This window comes from Acinonyx jubatus, chromosome C2 (assembly GCF_027475565.1).
Source record: "Acinonyx jubatus isolate Ajub_Pintada_27869175 chromosome C2, VMU_Ajub_asm_v1.0, whole genome shotgun sequence".
In the NCBI taxonomy this organism is placed as follows: Eukaryota; Metazoa; Chordata; class Mammalia; order Carnivora; family Felidae; genus Acinonyx; species Acinonyx jubatus.
This window is the reverse complement of record NC_069384.1, coordinates 34,266,425-34,283,576: the sequence shown is the minus strand read 5'-3', so window position 1 is coordinate 34,283,576 and position 17,152 is coordinate 34,266,425. Positions and strand designations below refer to the sequence as shown.

Below are 17,152 nucleotides of genomic sequence, written 5' to 3'. Positions count from 1 at the left end.
TTTACACTAGCTAAGTTATGGAAGCAAGCTAATTGTCCATCAGTAGATAAATGAATAAGAAAGAGGTGCTGTGTATACACATACACATTGGAATATTACTTAGTCATGAAAAGGGATGAGATCTTGCCCTTTACAACATGGATAGACCTACAGGGTATTAGCTAAGTGAAATAAGTCAGAAAAAGACAAATACCATATGATTTCATTTATATGTGGAAGCTAAAAAACAAATGCACAAACAAAAAGCAGAAATAGACACATAAATCCAGAGAACAAACTGGTGGTTGCCAGAGGAGAGAGGAGTAGTAGGATGAGAAAAATGGATAGAAGGGAGTGAGAAGTACAGGCTTCCAGTTATGGAATAAAAGTTACAGCATAAGCAATATAGTCAGTGGTATTGCAATAGTGTTTTATGGTGACAGATGATAGCTACATTTATGGTAAGCATAGTATGACATAGACCTGTCTGATTGCTACGTTGTATGCCTGAAACTAATGTACTATTGTGTCAAATTTACTTCAATTAACAATATAATTTGGGGTCATATATAAAATATTCCACCCACACCTACCACTCCTATAGGCCACTTCAGTCCACTGATCAGATTATGTGGCATACTTCTGTCATTGAGGCAAATGTGGTTACTGTGGCGGTGCTAGGAAGGCTTAAGGCCTCTCCCCAACCCCTGGAGCTGAGGAACAGACCCTGTAGCTAGATCTATATTTTCGTTATGCAAATAACTGCTTTTCAGAATATTGTTCTATAACTTCTTTCCCTAAACAGTACATTTTTGTCACCTTTGCCTATCAGCCCATTTCTCTCTACCTCATTCTTCTTTATAACTCTTGTGTAATTTTTTGTTTGGAAGTCCCAAACAAACTAGTCTCCCAATTGTTGATCTGGTAGGGTATTTTTCATGGTTTTGTGTCATAAATAGTGCTATAATTATCATCATTGTACACCATAGATGTCATTGCTTCCTTGTAGGGTAAATTCATAAAACTGGAATTACTCAGTGATTTTGAAATTTTCATAGGTGATGCCATATAGTTCTCTAATTTATATCCCACCAAACCGTATTTGAGAATGTTTTTCTGCACTGTACTCTGTTCACACAGACTATCATATTTACTGATTTTTTTTTTTTTTTTTTTTAGGTAGAAAGTACAATTTTTAAGTCAGGATTTGTATTTCTTTAGTTATGTATGAATTTGAACATCTTTTCATATGTTTATTGGGACATTTGTAATTTTTCTCTGAACTACTGGTATTATTTGTTTTTAATTTAATGTTTATAACCATGATTTCTCTTCAAGTTATTTTGGTTTCAGAGATCCTCTTTTTAAAAATGATTATAGGTTCCAATATTTTATTAGATAAGAGATCCTTTCATTACTGGTTTGAAATACTCTTTCATTAGATATTTAATTTCTACATATGCCAAAGGCTATTTCAGGGACTTGATTTTGTTCCATATATCTATTTCAAATAATTTCAATTCCCACAATTTTATAAACATAGTTGTACATGCAAGTAAAATTCCTAAGGAATATTATACAGAATTTTGTAGATGTTTTAATGATGTAAAGATTATAGAGTTTCAGAAAAAAATTCATTTGTTTTTATTTAATTGTTGCTCATTTGTTATAAACGATTGGAACAATGCAAGGGAGAAAGTAAAAAGAAACCATGTGAAAAAAGTTGTCACTAATATTTGGAGACCATTATTCCCGATATTTTTATATGCTTATGTGTATGTAGGAGAACAGAGAAATATCTTGATAGCTAGCAATAATATAATGAAACATGAGAAAAACATATGTTAAATTTAAGTTAAATTATTTGAAACAAACTGAAGTGAAATGAAAGAAAGGGGTGAAATTTATATACAATGTCTTTATACTCAAAAATGTTATTTTCTGGAGTTCACATCTAAGGCCAACAAAGGGAGTAAATTATTTACAGTTGTACCAAAAAAAAAAAAAAAAAAGAAAAGAAAATACCTAAAGGATAAATGTAACCAAGGAGGTGAAAACCTGTACTCTGAAAACTATAAAACATTGATGAAACAAATTGAAGGTGACAGAAAAAAATGGAAAGATATTCTGTGCTGATGGATTGGGAGAACCAGTAGTGTTAAAATGTCTGTACTATCCAAAGCAATCTACAGATGCAATCCCTGATCCCAAGATGTTGTTGGTGAAAACATCCAATGTTGTTGGTGAAACAACATTCCAAGATGTTGTTGGTGAAAATACCAACAACGTTTTTCACAGAACTAGAACAAATAATCGTAAAATTTGTATAAACCACAAATACTCCAAATAGCCAAAGCAGTCCTGAAAAAGGAAAACAAAACTGGAGGTTTCACAATCCCAGATTTCAAGATAAAACTGTAGTAATCAAAACAGTATGGTGCTGACACAAAAATAGACACAGATCAGTGGAACAGTATACAGAGCCCAGAAGTAAAGCCACACTTTTACTGTCAATTAATCTATGACAAGGGAGGCAAGAATATACAGTAGGAAGAAGTCTCTTCAACAAATGGTGTTGGGAAAACTGGGCAGCTACATTCAAAATAATCAGATTGGACCACTTTTCTATAGCATACATGAAAATAAATTCAAAATGGATTAAAGACTTAAATGTGAGACCTAAAACCTTAAATTTCTAGAAGAAAGCATAGGCAGTAATTTCTTTGACATTGGCTATGGAAACATTTTTCTAAATATTGTCTTCTCAGGCAAGGGTAACAAAAACCTAATTAAACTATTGGGACTATACCAAAATAGAAGCCTTTTGCACAACAGAGGAAACCATCAACAAAACAATAAGGCAACCCTCCTGAGTGGGAGAAGAGAATTTCAAATGATATATTTGATAAGGGGTTAATAACTGAAATATATGCAGAACTTCTACAATTTAACACTGAAGAAATAAATGCAATTTAAAAACAGGTGGAGGACCTAGATGGACATTTTTCCAAAGATGGCATACAGATAGCCAACAAACACATGAAAAGATGCTCAACATCACTTTTCAGGGAAATGAAAAACATAACCTCAATAAGATACCTGTCATACCTGTCAGAAAGGCTCATACCTGTTAGAATGGCTAAAAACAAAAAACAAGAAAGAACAGGTGTTGGTGAGGGGTGGAGAAAAAGAAACCTTTTTACACTTTTGCTGGGAATGCAGCTGGTGCAGCCACTGCAGAAAACAGTATGGAGTTTTCCCAAAAAAATTAAAAGTAGGGTTACATATGACCCAGTAATTCTACTACTGGCTATTTACCCAAGGGAAATGAAAACACTAATTCAAAAAGATATATGCACCCCTATGTTTATTACAGAATTATTTACAAAAGCCAAGGTCTGGATCCAACCCAAATGTCCTTTGATAGTTGAGTGGATACATAAAAAGTGATATTTGTATATCATTTTATGTATGTATATATACACACACACACATTTATGCATATATATGTATATGTATATTACATGACTCAGCCGTACAAAAGAGTGAGATCTTGCCATTTGCATCAACATGGAGGGACCTAGAATGCTAAGTGAAATAAGTGAGTCGGGGAAAGACAAATGCCATATGATTTTACTCCTATGTGGAATTTAAGAAACACATGAATAAAGAAGAAAAGAGACAAATAAAAAGACTCTTAAATATAGAGAAAAACTGGTGGCTGCCAGAGAGGTAGTTGGTGGGGGGAATGGGTAAAGTAAAGGGATTTAAGAGTACACTTATTGTGATGGACACAGAGTAATGTATAGAATTCTTGAATAATTGTATTACACATTTGAAGCTAATATAACACTGTGTGTTAATTATACTTGAATAAAAATAAAGAGTGGCCAGTGGGAGGCAGGGTGCTTCAATCGGGTAAGCATCTGACTTTAGCGCAGGTCATGATCTTGGGGTCTGGGTTTGAGGCCCGCATCTGACTCTGTGCTGACAGCTCAGAGCCTGGAGCCTGCTATGGATTCTGTGTCTCCCTCTCTCTCTGCCCTTTCCCTGCTCACACTCTGTCTCTCTCTTTCTTAAAAATAAATAAACATTAAAAATATTTTTAAAAAAGATTAAAAATTATAATGAAGACAACCTTAATTTTAGTGATCAATTACTCTTTTAAAACGGGGGTCTGACTACTCCTGTATTTTCTTCCATTTTCTTTTCACTCATCTTGTTTTTGTTTTTTTGTTTTTTTGTTTTTATAATAAAACTTAATTTATCCCTTGAGATTCTTTTTTTGTTACCACATTCACACATTTGCACAATCGCCTTGCCATCGTTCTGTATTTACTGACTCAGGGTTCAGCAACACTGCTGCAATGACAGTTAATTCCTCTGTGTGTGTGTGTTTAATCTTTTAATTGCCTAGTTTTGTTTTTGTTTCCTCCTTCAACCATAGTTCGTTAGTGTCATAAATTTAAGATTAGTTTTTAATTTGACACTACTTAAAGAATTCCTTAGGTGTGAGTAGGAACTTACCTCCTATAATACCCTTAGGTTACTCCCTTTCCTTCCCTGAAATGTGTGGGCTTGGCATTATCTTCTGCTCTTTAATGTAATGTTCCTTTGGAAAAAACAAAATAGAAGGAAACAAAACCCAAAATCTCCCTCTGCTTCCTTTTTTGTACCTGGTTGTCTGAAGAGTTGTTTGTTTATCCTTTGAATTTCAGTAGCTTAAATTGGGAGATGTTGCACTTGTGTTTGTGTGCTTTTTTTCCAAATTTTTCTTAAAACACAGTATGCTCTTTTTGATACGCAGATTTAATTCTTAAGGAAAAATTTTCCAGCTTTATATTTTTTGCATCCGTTTTATTTGGTTTTGTTCTTCAGAGTCCTTATACTAGCTGTCCTTCTTTAGATCATTTTTTGTTGATTTTGTGTATCTCTTAGCTTCTCTTTAATTTATTCCATTTCTTTGTCTTCTTCTCTATTTGATTATATAAATTTCCAATTATTTACTCATTGAATAATTTGCATTTTTACCGTGTGTGCATTTTGGTTCTTACCAGTTCTGATTATTTTCCAATGATAGATTTTGTTCCTTATTTTGTTTCATTAGGTCTCTACAGTCTCATTTTATTCTCATTCTATTGTTTCATCATATAATCCCCATCTCTCCCTCTCTCTCTCTCTTTTTTTTTTTTAGTTCACTTTTAATTAAATTGAAATACAGTGTGAAATACTTGTAAGAATTTCCAAATCTTTGGAAAGATTCATTTTCTGTTCAGCTCACTTGGAGTGTCCTTTATTAATCAGCTTCTCATGCTGTATATTCCTTGTGTATCCCCTACCTGGATTCATGCCCTCCTCCTGGGGTTCTATTGCTCACCCCTCAGGGTTTGGGGAAGTGCAGAGAAGCTTATTAATTGCTCAGTTTGTTGTTCTGGAGACTTCACTTCGGACAGAAAGTACCTACCACATGTTTCACTTCTCCAGTTTTACCTGTTTTGTCCCAGCTTCTCCCTAGATTTGTTGGTGTTAGTGAAGATAACAGCATGTTTTTGGTGTAGCTTTATGGGCTTGGGACCTGGGAGAGAGTCAGGAACCAGCATGTACTCTTCTTGGTCCTGCTTGGGAAGGAATCTTCGGTTTCTTCTTGTGGCCACCAACTTTTACAATTTGACCTGATGTAGTATGTTCTTTCCATGCTTAGTTACTATAGGGCAGAGCTCAGCAAACTACAGCCCACAGGCTAAATTTGGCCAATAACTGCTTGACAAATAACGTGTTATTGGCACCACCATACCCATTCATTTACATATTGTCTGTGGCAATTTTCATGCTTCAGAGAGATGGTTAAGTGATTGCGAAATGGACCAATTTGCTATCTACCCCTTAACAGGAAAAGGGTGCCAAACCCTACTGGAAGGTCATTTTATTTATCTTGCTGGCTTTTGACTACTTTTCTTTTATTTTCTTAGGCGTTAGAAGAGAGACATGTAGGGATCTTCCTTCATTATCCTCTTTCGACGTAGAAGTTGCTATAATGTTGATTTTAAAATTTCATGGAATATAGAGTAATATTTTCTCTCTTATACCAAAATACATGAAATTATTTAAAAAATGTGAGATTCGTTCATTTTATTTCAGATAAGAATGATTTTATCCTCTGAGGTAACCGCTACCAATAAGTGAAATTATTCACGTTATTCCTCTTTAATATCTTTTTTTTTAATCTTTTTCTGAATAAGAGTAACACATTTGCTTAATTATTGTAGCTTTCTTGGAAGACAATTTTATTTTCTAACTTCCTTCTTTTGCACTTTTTTAAAGGTATAAGAAGTTTACTGAGACTTTGAACAACATCGGAGAGAACGAAGGTGGTATTGATAAGTTTTCCAGAGGTTATGAATCGTTTGGTGTCCACAGATGTGCTGATGGTGGTTTGTACTGCAAAGAATGGGCCCCAGGAGCAGAAGGAGTTTTTCTCACTGGAGACTTCAGTAAGTGTTTCGAAAGATTTAAAGTCAGTTGCACTATTTTATTTATTTACTTGAAACATAGATTTGTTCTAGTTCATATGTTTAACTCTATGAAAGTTAATGATTAAAAATATCTGACTCTTCAGATAGAACCACAGACTTTGTGAAATCTTCACTTCCACGTGTGGTGCTGGTATCTCTGCTGTAATGTGATCCATGTGTTTCTGAAAAACTTTTATGTTCTGGAAAATCATGTACCAGAAGTAACAGAGTTTATGAGAAAAACAGTACTAGGCAGACTGCTCCAAATTTATTCAACTTTGTTAGCAAGCCCTCACAAAATCAATAGCAATATGGGTAAAAATAGTGGTGTAAGTTAAATCTCCACTAGCATTTGCACCTGGTTAGCTGGCATTGTAGTTCTTGGATCCTCTAGAGCCCAGTATTCTTTTTTTGAGACCTCAATAAAAGTAGACATCTAATCTAGAGGGCAAACTTCATCACTGAATTCCTTTTAGTTTCCTTTTTTTTTATAATACACTCTCAGTTTTTTTTGTTTTTGTTTTTTAATTAACAAATACCTCTCAACCTTATTATTTGCGCTGTTAATTTCATTAGACAGTTAACCCTATGGAAAGCATAGCTGGGCTAGAAGTCAGGCTTCTGGTTTACAGTCTAGTGGGAGGAGGGACCTATATGTAAATAAGTATAATACAATTTCTTCACTTTTATTCTAGCAGTATAAATAAATCACTGTATTAATGACAAGAAAGAAAGCTCAGTTCTGGAAGTGGAATAACGAAAAATAGGCCTTGGCAAAATGTTCCTAATATAAGGAAGTATCAGAATGATAATCATCCTTTAATTCCGTGTGAGTGCTGGAGTATTTAAAACTTGATTTTACCAGATTCAAAACTCCACATGTTATATATTCCATTTATATGACATTCTAGAAATGGGAAAGCCATAGGGACAGAAAACAGAGTTGTCAGGGTTTGGAGGTAGGAGTTGTGAGCTTAGTACAGAGGAGCATAAAGGTACTTCTTGGGGGTGATGAAAATACTTTATGTCCTAATTGTACTGCTTGTTACATGACTGCATACATTTGTCAAAATTTATAGACCTGTACTCATAAAAGAGTGAATTTATTGCATGTAAATTACACTTTAAAGAAGCTGACTTTTAAAAACTTTTGGCTTTATATATGTTGTCTAAAGTAGTACTGTTTGATAGAAATATAATGTAAGCCACTTATGTAATTCAGAACTTTTAGGAGCTATATTAAAAAAGTAAGAGAAGGACAACTGAATGAATTCTAATAATGATAAATTTTATTTAGCCCCATGTATCAAAATATTTTAATATAATCAATATAAATTTTGTTAACGAGGTATTTTTGTTCTTCTGTACTCTTTTAGCTCTGATATTTCTTCATTGGGAATATTTGATCTATATTTGGACTTAATAAAATTTTCTTTACTTTTTTAAAAAAATATATATTTTGAGAAAGAGGGAGGGAGGGAGAGAGGGAGAGAGGGAGAGAGAGAGAGAGAGAGAGAGAGAAGAGGGGCTGAGACAGAGAGGGGAACCAAAGATCTGAAGCAGGCTCTGCACTGACAGTGAGCCCAAAGAGGAGCTTGAACCCACTAATCTTTATCTGAATCAAAATTGGACGCTTGACTGACTGAGCCCTGCGGGTACCCCTTTAATAAAATTTTCAATTTAAGAATACATACCCAGGTTTTTTCAAACATAATTAAAAGTTCTAGTAACTGAGTTGAGTAATAGCTTTAAAATTTTAATTTAATAAATTAGTTAAAATTAGATAATATTTAAAGTTCAGCTTTTCAGTTGCACCAACCTTATTTCAAGAGCTCAATAGCCACATGTGTCTACTAGCTGGCTCCTCTATCATAAAACACAGGTTTAAGAACTTGTAGTTCCCCAAATTAGATAATATAAGCTGCCTGTTTTTTGAGAGTTATTGAGAACTTCATGGAAAGTTTTGAGAAAGACCCTGTGATCTGCTGACTCAGTTTAGTTTTGTTCGCCTAACGATAATCATGCAATATATTTTGGAGATAAGAGACCTCTCTCAGTTAAATTATTGTTAAAATAGTCCTTAATTTTTTTTCTTATATACAAACATGGTTTTACCCCATAAAAATGCCTTGACTAGTAGTTTTTTGTTAAAAGACCATTTAGATATTAACTTATTGTTAAGACCCTTTTTGGCATTCTATTTCATTACTTCTTTCTACAGCCATTTATAAGATTGAGAAGTATTGATTGAGAATGTTAAAATTAAATTTTTACACAGAGAACCAAAACTACTATAAGAACCTCAGTGAAGATTTGGCACTTGCATCAGGTACCCCCTCCCACATATTCATGATTAAACCCACTAATTAGGTTTTGAAAATAAAAAAACGTGGGAAAGGAACTATATGAAAACTAGATTTGGGAACTATCATAAGGACTAATGTTGATTTATTGGAAATTGTTCCTTATCAATATAGTTGGACCATATGTGCATTTGGAGAATTGTATTTTAAGTTTATTTAGAATTCAATGCTTATATATTAAAAGTTGAATAATTAAGAAAACATTTTGTAAACAGAAAACTAAAAATTACCTGCTTCCTGTTTTAATGTAAAAATGTCCTGTTAATTTTTTTTTTTTCCAGTTCAAGTTGATTTTTGAAAACCCTACCCTTTGTGAAGGTGTATCACATAATTTAAAATTTCTCCATATCCTTGGGATAGCATTTGGTGAATTATTTTTATCAAACAATATTTATTTATTTAGTGTTCAAGAGTGCAAAGAACATCAGATTTAATCAATGAGCATTTATTTTTACTGGAGAGATGGGAAAGCTGATATAAATGAAATTGTGATTGAAAATAGGAATAGAATCAAAGATAACACCATTGATACGCATTGTTCTTAGGATCATAGTGCCAAAACCCCAAATAATTCAACTTATTTTCAATTGTCAAGATTGATTTTCTTCATTTTATGTAATATATTACTTAGTTTTTTTGGAAACTTATTTTTATTGCTCTTTTCTTATGATAATATATGTTAATCTTTATGTTTTTGAAACTTAAAAAAAAAAGAAAATAGGAATAGACAGTATGCTGGGAAAATTTAAATGACTGATCTATTTTCTTATCTACTTGAAACAATAGCTTTTCTGCCCAAAGTTATAGTCTCAGGGTCTTTGTATACATGATATTTCAATGTTTTCTCACTAAGGAGCTTTGAGTTTTTAAAGAAAGTTGGAAAATTCAGAGTAGAACCAAAATTGGGGGTTAATAATGCACTTAAAGAATATTTCTTTGAGAAAAAAAATGTACCTGTGAGTAGTGAGCATTAATTTGATATGACTGTGTAGAGCACAGAATATTGATGATAATGACAACATAGCTGAAAATATACCCTTAAATAACTGAACTAACTATGCCTTTTTTTAACATGAAGAATTCAATGTATTTTTTTTTCCTATTTACATTTTCTTTCTTTCTTTCTTTCGGAGAGTTGAGCAAGAAGAAAGTCATTTTTTCTTTGAGCTTTTTCTCAGGATCAAAAATAGGTTAGATAATTTTACTGTTATGTCTTCTAATATATAAATTTGTACTAAACCAAAAGGAAAAGAAAATGTATATTAATTAGCTAAATAGTTACAGTATCTTTTTTTATTAAAAAATGCATATGAAGATTAATTAAAATGTTCTTGGTAGTTTGCTGATCATATTAAAATGTTTTGAAAAACATTTAAAAACACTTAAAAAACATTTAACCGTATTCATGACTGTACTTCTATTTATCAGGTGATGGGTTAAAAAGCAATAAACTCAAAAGGTCCTGTAGAATTAATCTCTAACCATAAAAACACTGATCAGTTTTTAGAATTCTGTTCCTTACTTTGTCATGTAATGTAACACAGCTTAACTTTCTGTATATGTACTTGAAATATCACCTTAAAAAAATCCAATTGCTTCTTTACCTATTGTCAGAGATTTAAAAAGTAACAAATTTTGTTTCTATTTTTATCACCAAAGTGTAAATGTAATTTAAAACATTGCTTTTCTGTACCTACCTCTTCTCTCAGCCCCCAAAGATAACATAATAAAAAGATCATCAGACACCAGCAACAAAAACCTTATTTCTACTAATGGTTAAATTGACCTGAAAAGGAAAATTTTCATTTAGTTTTTGTCTGAATGACTAGACATTTTTGATATTTTTTCAGAAGAATTTAAAATTAATGTCTAGACTTAAATTCTGTATTATGAAAAGTTATATCTGTAATCAAAATACTTTAGCATAGTATGATGAATTTTTCTCCTCTTCTGATCATTTTAGAAATGTACCACATTACGTTCCTTTTCTGGTCTTGCTCAAAAAATTGCTGGTAAATAATTTGTTTTTCTGGTGTATTTTTTTGCCAACTGATTTGACGATATTTTAGGTACAACTACTTAGAATAGTCAAATACAGATGATCTTTAAGAAAGAAATTGCCCAGAATTGGTATGGAGGAAAAAAAAAAAAAAGAGTTTGAAATTATAATTGAGCTCTGGAAACATGGTTCTTCCTTTGGCTCAGTGGGGATAAAGTGATGATATTTGTCTTACCTGCTTAAACTGGGTTGCAGTAGATACTAACTAGATTGTAATGTGAAAACATTTTATACCTTATTCAGTGCAATAGAAATGTTAATTGATGAGATTGAAAAAAACCTCTCCCATTTGTAATGGTCTTTTTTTTTTCTTGTTAAACAAATTACTACTAATTTCAAACGGTAGTTGACTCTTGCAAGAGTCAAATGACTTAGTCTCTGTTTTGTCCAAACCAAGGAGGATTTAGCTTTTGCTATCCACATTTTTAAAACTTGGAAAGCAACTTCACTTTAAATATATTACACGTATTTTTCTTTATTTGAGAGAAAATGAAACAATCATTTCTCTTCCTTTCAGTCATTTTTTACAAACTAGCTTTTTAAGCAGCTGCAGCAGCAGCCCAGGACAGTGGATGTATAATGACATTCATCAAGATTGGAGTCTTACCACCCAAAAAAGTATTTCTGGGCAAGCCAGAAACTACTTTAAAGGTTCGAGATGAATTTCTAAAACTTTGAATCATCTTCAATACAGCACAGATTCATTGTTTAGAAAATTAAATGTGATTTAAAATATACTTGGAGTTTTGGAACCAAACCAGGTTTATTGCAGCTTGCTACATAATTGAAGAAAACTAGGCGCTTTCCAGTCACTAGATGATAATAAGTAGAGAAAAAGGTAGTAAACTACATATGTCAATATAAAATAATTGGGTTCTATTTGCTATAACTGAAAACATTTCATTTAAAATTACTAAGTCTGGGAGCTAGGCACTTTTCAAATAAGCTAAATGTCTATCACTGATAGACTAAAAAAAAAAAAAACCAAAAAAAAAAAAAAAACCCTGATTTTCATGCCTGTAGAAAAAAGGAACCACAGATAGTTTTACAGAGTAGGAAGGATATTAAGGAGGATTTTTCCTGTTTCCTGGACAAAATTTATCTATAATTTTGTTTTCAGTTATATAATTCCCCAGAAGTTTCCGTCATCACAAAAAGCCTTTATATTTCTTAATTCCACATGCTCTGAAACAGTGTTTGCTACTCAAAGTGTGTAGGCCAGTGTGGTTCCATGCACTGTAATTCTTTTTCAGTGATATATTGCCAGAAATTGGGATTGTAAGCACTTAGAAATTTTAGTAGCAGTTTGACTGAGTAATTTTTTTTTTTTTTTTCTGGTGAATCTGATAATGGTCATACAAAAATTGGGCCATAAATTTTGAAAGTCTTCCTTTGATTTTCTAATAATACATTGTATTACATTTTACATAAGATTTGTCTGTAATAGATTGGAAAAAAAAATTTTAAGTAACTGATTCATAATCACTGATTCACATAATCACAGTTGGGGAAACACTCATCTGAAAATTCATGATTGTTTATTGGTTTAGAAGCCTTATATGGTTAGAAGGTATAGTTCTGATGTCAACCTCCTTTGTATTCTTTTCCTTCAAATAAATGTTAGCTTTCACTGTAGTGTGGCATGTTACAAAAAAAAAAAAACAAAAAAACAAAAAAAAACTCTTAATGCTTTGCAACAACAAAGGCTGTAATTATCAGTTGTGGCTCAGTCCCAAGGGTCAAATTCTTCCCAGGATCAAGGGTGATGGAGCAGCCCCTGTGTAGGACATGCTGAACTCCTGACAGAGAGAAAGTACAATGGAGGAAACCTGTTATGGCTTTCAAAGCTTCAGTTTAGAAGTGACAAATGTGATTTGCACTTCCATTTCATTAACTAAATAATTTGGCCCAGCCTTATGTCAATAGGGCATGGAAGCAGAATCCTCTTTTATTGATGGAAGCTCATGAAAATTTGGGAATAATAGTATGAATGACCCCATGGCAAACAAACAAACACATAAAGTGTAAATTTTACAGAATTTTACGGATTCTTTGATATTCTAGTTATCATAAAGGCTCTCTTTTTTTGGGGGGGGGGGTTGGAGCAGAGTAGAGTTGGCTTGTCTACATTGACTATTGAGAAGGTTTTTTTTCTGGAATCTCTACTGACCTCTGGATTCAAGTGGAACTTCAAGGGGTTCTCTGTGAATGCATTTTTGTTATGTGGCTTCTCCTAAGTTTGGCTTATTAGAGATTTGTGATGTTTTTAAAAAGCAAATTTCTGGTCTGAGGACTCTTGGTATTGTTTATTTTGGCAAAAGGGTGGCAACTATGAGGTAGAGGTGGAAGGCTTTAGGACTATTAACCAATTCAGCACCATGATGAGATATGGCCTCTTTGACATATCTAAACTTAAAATAACTAATCAGCCAAGGCTTTTTGTAGGAAGTGTCAAGAATTTCTCTAGCTTTCCAACCTGATGTTGATACTCTCACCCCTTTTATCTGTTTTCATGGATAGATTGTTCCCTTTACATGGAGTAGAAGTTTACTTAGCTGATGTCCACTTACCAAACACACTGAATTTACTTCTGCTTGACAGGCTCACTGTAAATGATAATGACAACTTTCCCCAGGATAGTGACCATGCATTGATAGCAAACTGTAGTCTATACATGTAGGCAGTTCTGCGCCTGCCAGTTACCTTGAGTGCTTGTTAGCGAGCCGGTTTCCCACCCCATTCAAATCCTGTGAATGCCAATTCTTCTCATTATAATTCTGCAATATAACATTATATAAAGTGATGAACTGTAAGTGTGACAGGAAAGAAAATTATTAAGTATTGGGAAAATCTCAGCAAGGACAAATTGGAAAGTGGAAAGTTGGAAAGTTGGAAAAAAAGTGCGACCGATGATAACATCTATCAACATCTCTGCCTCTTGATCACAACTAAACTATTCCTTTTATATTCAAATTGTATTATAGATCTTAAAAAAACTTAACAAGGAAAACTTTGCTTGGCAGTCCCTCATGTGAAACTGAAAATATTAATTTTAATTAAAAAAAATTAGTGTTTATTTTTGAGAGAGAGAGAGAGAAAGAGAGAGACACTAAACACAAGCGGGGGAAGGTTAGAGAGAGAGGGAGACACAGAATCCGAAGCAGGCTCCAGGCTCCAAGCTGTCAGCATAGAGCCCTATGTGGGGCTCGAATTCATGAACCATGAGATCATGACCTGAGCCAAAGTCAGCAGCTTAACCAACTGAGTCACCCAGGTGCCCTTACTAATTTTAATTTTGACTGACAGAGACCCACCTTTCATCATGGGTTCCTGAAAAAGTCACTTAGCCATCTTAGTTGCTTATAAATCAGTGGCAGAAGCACCTCAGATGCATTATGAAATTAGGAACCTGAAAATACCACATTTTCTCAGCAAATGTCAATGCCCTTGGATAGTAATACAGTTGTGCAATGCCACTGCCCAACAACGGAGGAGACTAAATGACTTTTGACTGAAATTTTGTAGGCTTATTACATACTCCCACTTCTTAGTTAGTTATTTTCTTTCTTTTTTTAACATTTTAAAAGTTGAGCTATAATTCACATATCATAAAATTTACCATTTCAAAGTAAACACCTCAGTGGTTTTGGTGTACTTTTTAGATTGTGCAACTGTTACCACTGTCTGATTCCAGAACATTTCTATCCTACTAAACAGAAACATCTAACTGTTAGCAGTTAGTCCCAAATGCTTTTACCCCTGTGTTCTCTGGCAACACAATAATCTCTTTCCTGCCTCTGTGGATTTGCCTGTGTCAGACATTTCCTATAAATGGAATCATGCAACATGTAGCCTTTTCTTTCCACCTTCTTTTACTTAGCATAATGATTTCAAGGATCATTAATTTTGTAGCACGTAACAGTCCTTTATTCCTTTTTGTGGCTGGATAATATTCTACCGTATAGATACACCATGTTTTATTTATCCATTCCTTACTGGCAGAACATTGGGTGGTTTCTACTTTTTAGCTATTGTGAATATGCTTTTATGAACATTTGAGTACAAGATTATATATGAATATGTGCTTTCAATTCTCTTGAGTTGCCTTGGTTATTGATGTTCTTACCAAATTCAGATATTTTACTGTGCCTTGATTATTTGCCCAAAGATTCTTTCCCCCACCCTGCTCTGCACCACATTTCCCCAGCTCCCTTGGCCTCTGCTTCTCTTGAGTTGGCTTGATGGGAGATACTAATGGATAGCTTGAGGGTGGGAGGAGGGAGAAGCCAAGGAATGCCCCCCCCACCTGGCCAATCCCTTGCCTACCCCTCTATCTAAAGTGAGGCTGGATGTTTCTCATGCAGCAGGTATGCCTTGTAGCTCTTGTTGAATTTCTGTCCTGAGCTCAGCTCCTGCCAGGCAGGGTTGCCTTATTGCCACCTTTTGTTGGATGGCCCTGGCTTCTGAGTTCGAGTAATCCTGCCTCTCCCTTAGGGGTGTTACCAGATTCCTGTTATTGCTAATCTCCATTTGAATTCTTTGTTCTTTGACCTCCTGTGTAACCAGTTCCCTGTATTAAGGTTCTTTGTTGGAAATCGGTAGCTTGGTTTACACTCTGGCCTCTCATTGCTAGAATAATGTCTCTCTTCCGTTAGGCCTGCTGAATTACACAAATATACAGTACGCTTTTCACATTGTATATTAGATATTTTAAAGCACCCCATGGTTCAGTACAATGGCTTTGTTTCTGTTCAAGTATTTTCAATAATTTTTTTTTGAAAGTTAAGTTTACCGGGGCGCCTGAGTAGCCCTGACTTTGGCTCAGGTCATGATCTCACATTTCATGAGTTTAAGTCCTGCATTGTGCTCTTTGCTGTCAGCATGGAGCCCACTTAGGATCATCTGTTTCCTTCCCTCTCTGCCCCTCCTCTGTTCATGTTCCTTGTCTCTCTCTCAAAAATAAACATTTTCTTTAAAAAGTTAAGTTTACCAACTTTGTGAATTTTTAAGTCTTTTTTGTGATAAAGAGATATGTATTACAGAATTTCAGTTATTTTATTCAAAGTTCTAAAAAGCTCAGCAATGAGAGATATTATTATATTCTTTCTCTGTATTGTAGCAAAATTGTTATGCTTTATTTTATTTTTTTAACATTTTTTAATATTTATTTATTTTTGAGAGACAGCACAAGCAGGGGAGTGGCAGAGAAAGAAGGAGCTAGAATCTGAAGCAGGCTGCAGGCTCCACCCTTTCAGCACAGAGCCCAATGTGGAGCTCGAACTCATGAACCCTGAGATCATGCCCTGAGCTGAAGTCAGACACTTAACCAACTGAGCCACCCAGTCACCCCAGTTTTGCTTTATTTTAAACAGGATTTTGATGTTTCCTCTACTAGAGATCAATTTCATCTTCATCATGCTTTGTTAAGTCTCAAACAAGTTTTCCAAGTATGTGGTCCATATATCACTTGAAGCAGAGTAACCTGGATGTTGGTAAAATGAAGATTCCATGGTAAATAACAGATCTTCTGGGTCACAGTCTTAGGGTAGAGTTTAATGTTGATGATGCATTGCCCTCCTTTTTTGAGGATTTGTATTATTTATATGCTAGTGGCTGTTGTAATATCTTATATTCTTCCATTTCATCTCTTCCCTTCTATCTTCATGCTGAAGTCACAGATATACTCTTTTCCTAGCACATAGTAGGCAATGTGTACCCTAAAAGCAATGACCTATATACATGTCACCTAGGAAAGAATCAGATGGGCATGTCATTTACAGTGACATGAAACAATTATTTCAGATTGCTGGGGTGGAGGAAATTCGGTTGTCACTGGAGAGAGTTTAATGAAGGGCTCTTTACAGAAGTCTGGTGAGGGTTAAGGGGACAACTAGAATGGGAAGCTGTTGGCTCTTTTGGCATAGGTATGAGAAAGGAGGGGATGGTTCCTGGAACATAGAGCTGGAGTCATAAACGAGGAGTCTGATGACAGGATCTGTGGCCAGAGAGAAAGGCAGCCACAGCCAGAATGAAGCAAGGGTAGAGTGGGTGTGAAATATCTTCATTTCTCTTATGCCAGCATCTTCCATTGGCCACTCCCAACTTGCAGCTGGATACCTAGGCAGAGTTGAGGCATTCGTAGATATGTAGAGATACAGAAAGTTTATCTTCAAAGCATTCTTCCTTAGGAAATTATGTATGGATACCCACTAAATGAGGGAATGAATCAAGAAAGAGGA

General features: G+C 34.3%; 1 protein-coding gene across 3 annotated transcripts in view; it reads left to right on the top strand.

Annotated features, from left to right (window-relative positions):
- Positions 1-17,152, top strand: part of GBE1 (1,4-alpha-glucan branching enzyme 1) — a 277,101-nt gene that overhangs the window by 46,305 nt on the left and 213,644 nt on the right. For 2 of the 3 annotated variants that reach the window (XM_053220694.1, XM_053220693.1), the window contains exon 2: positions 6,301-6,470. In XM_053220694.1, the coding sequence (XP_053076669.1) occupies positions 6,301-6,470 (170 nt within the window). Of the gene's footprint in view, positions 1-6,071; positions 6,093-6,300; positions 6,471-17,152 lie in introns of those variants that run through there. The other variant, XM_053220695.1, reaches the window with a different exon arrangement.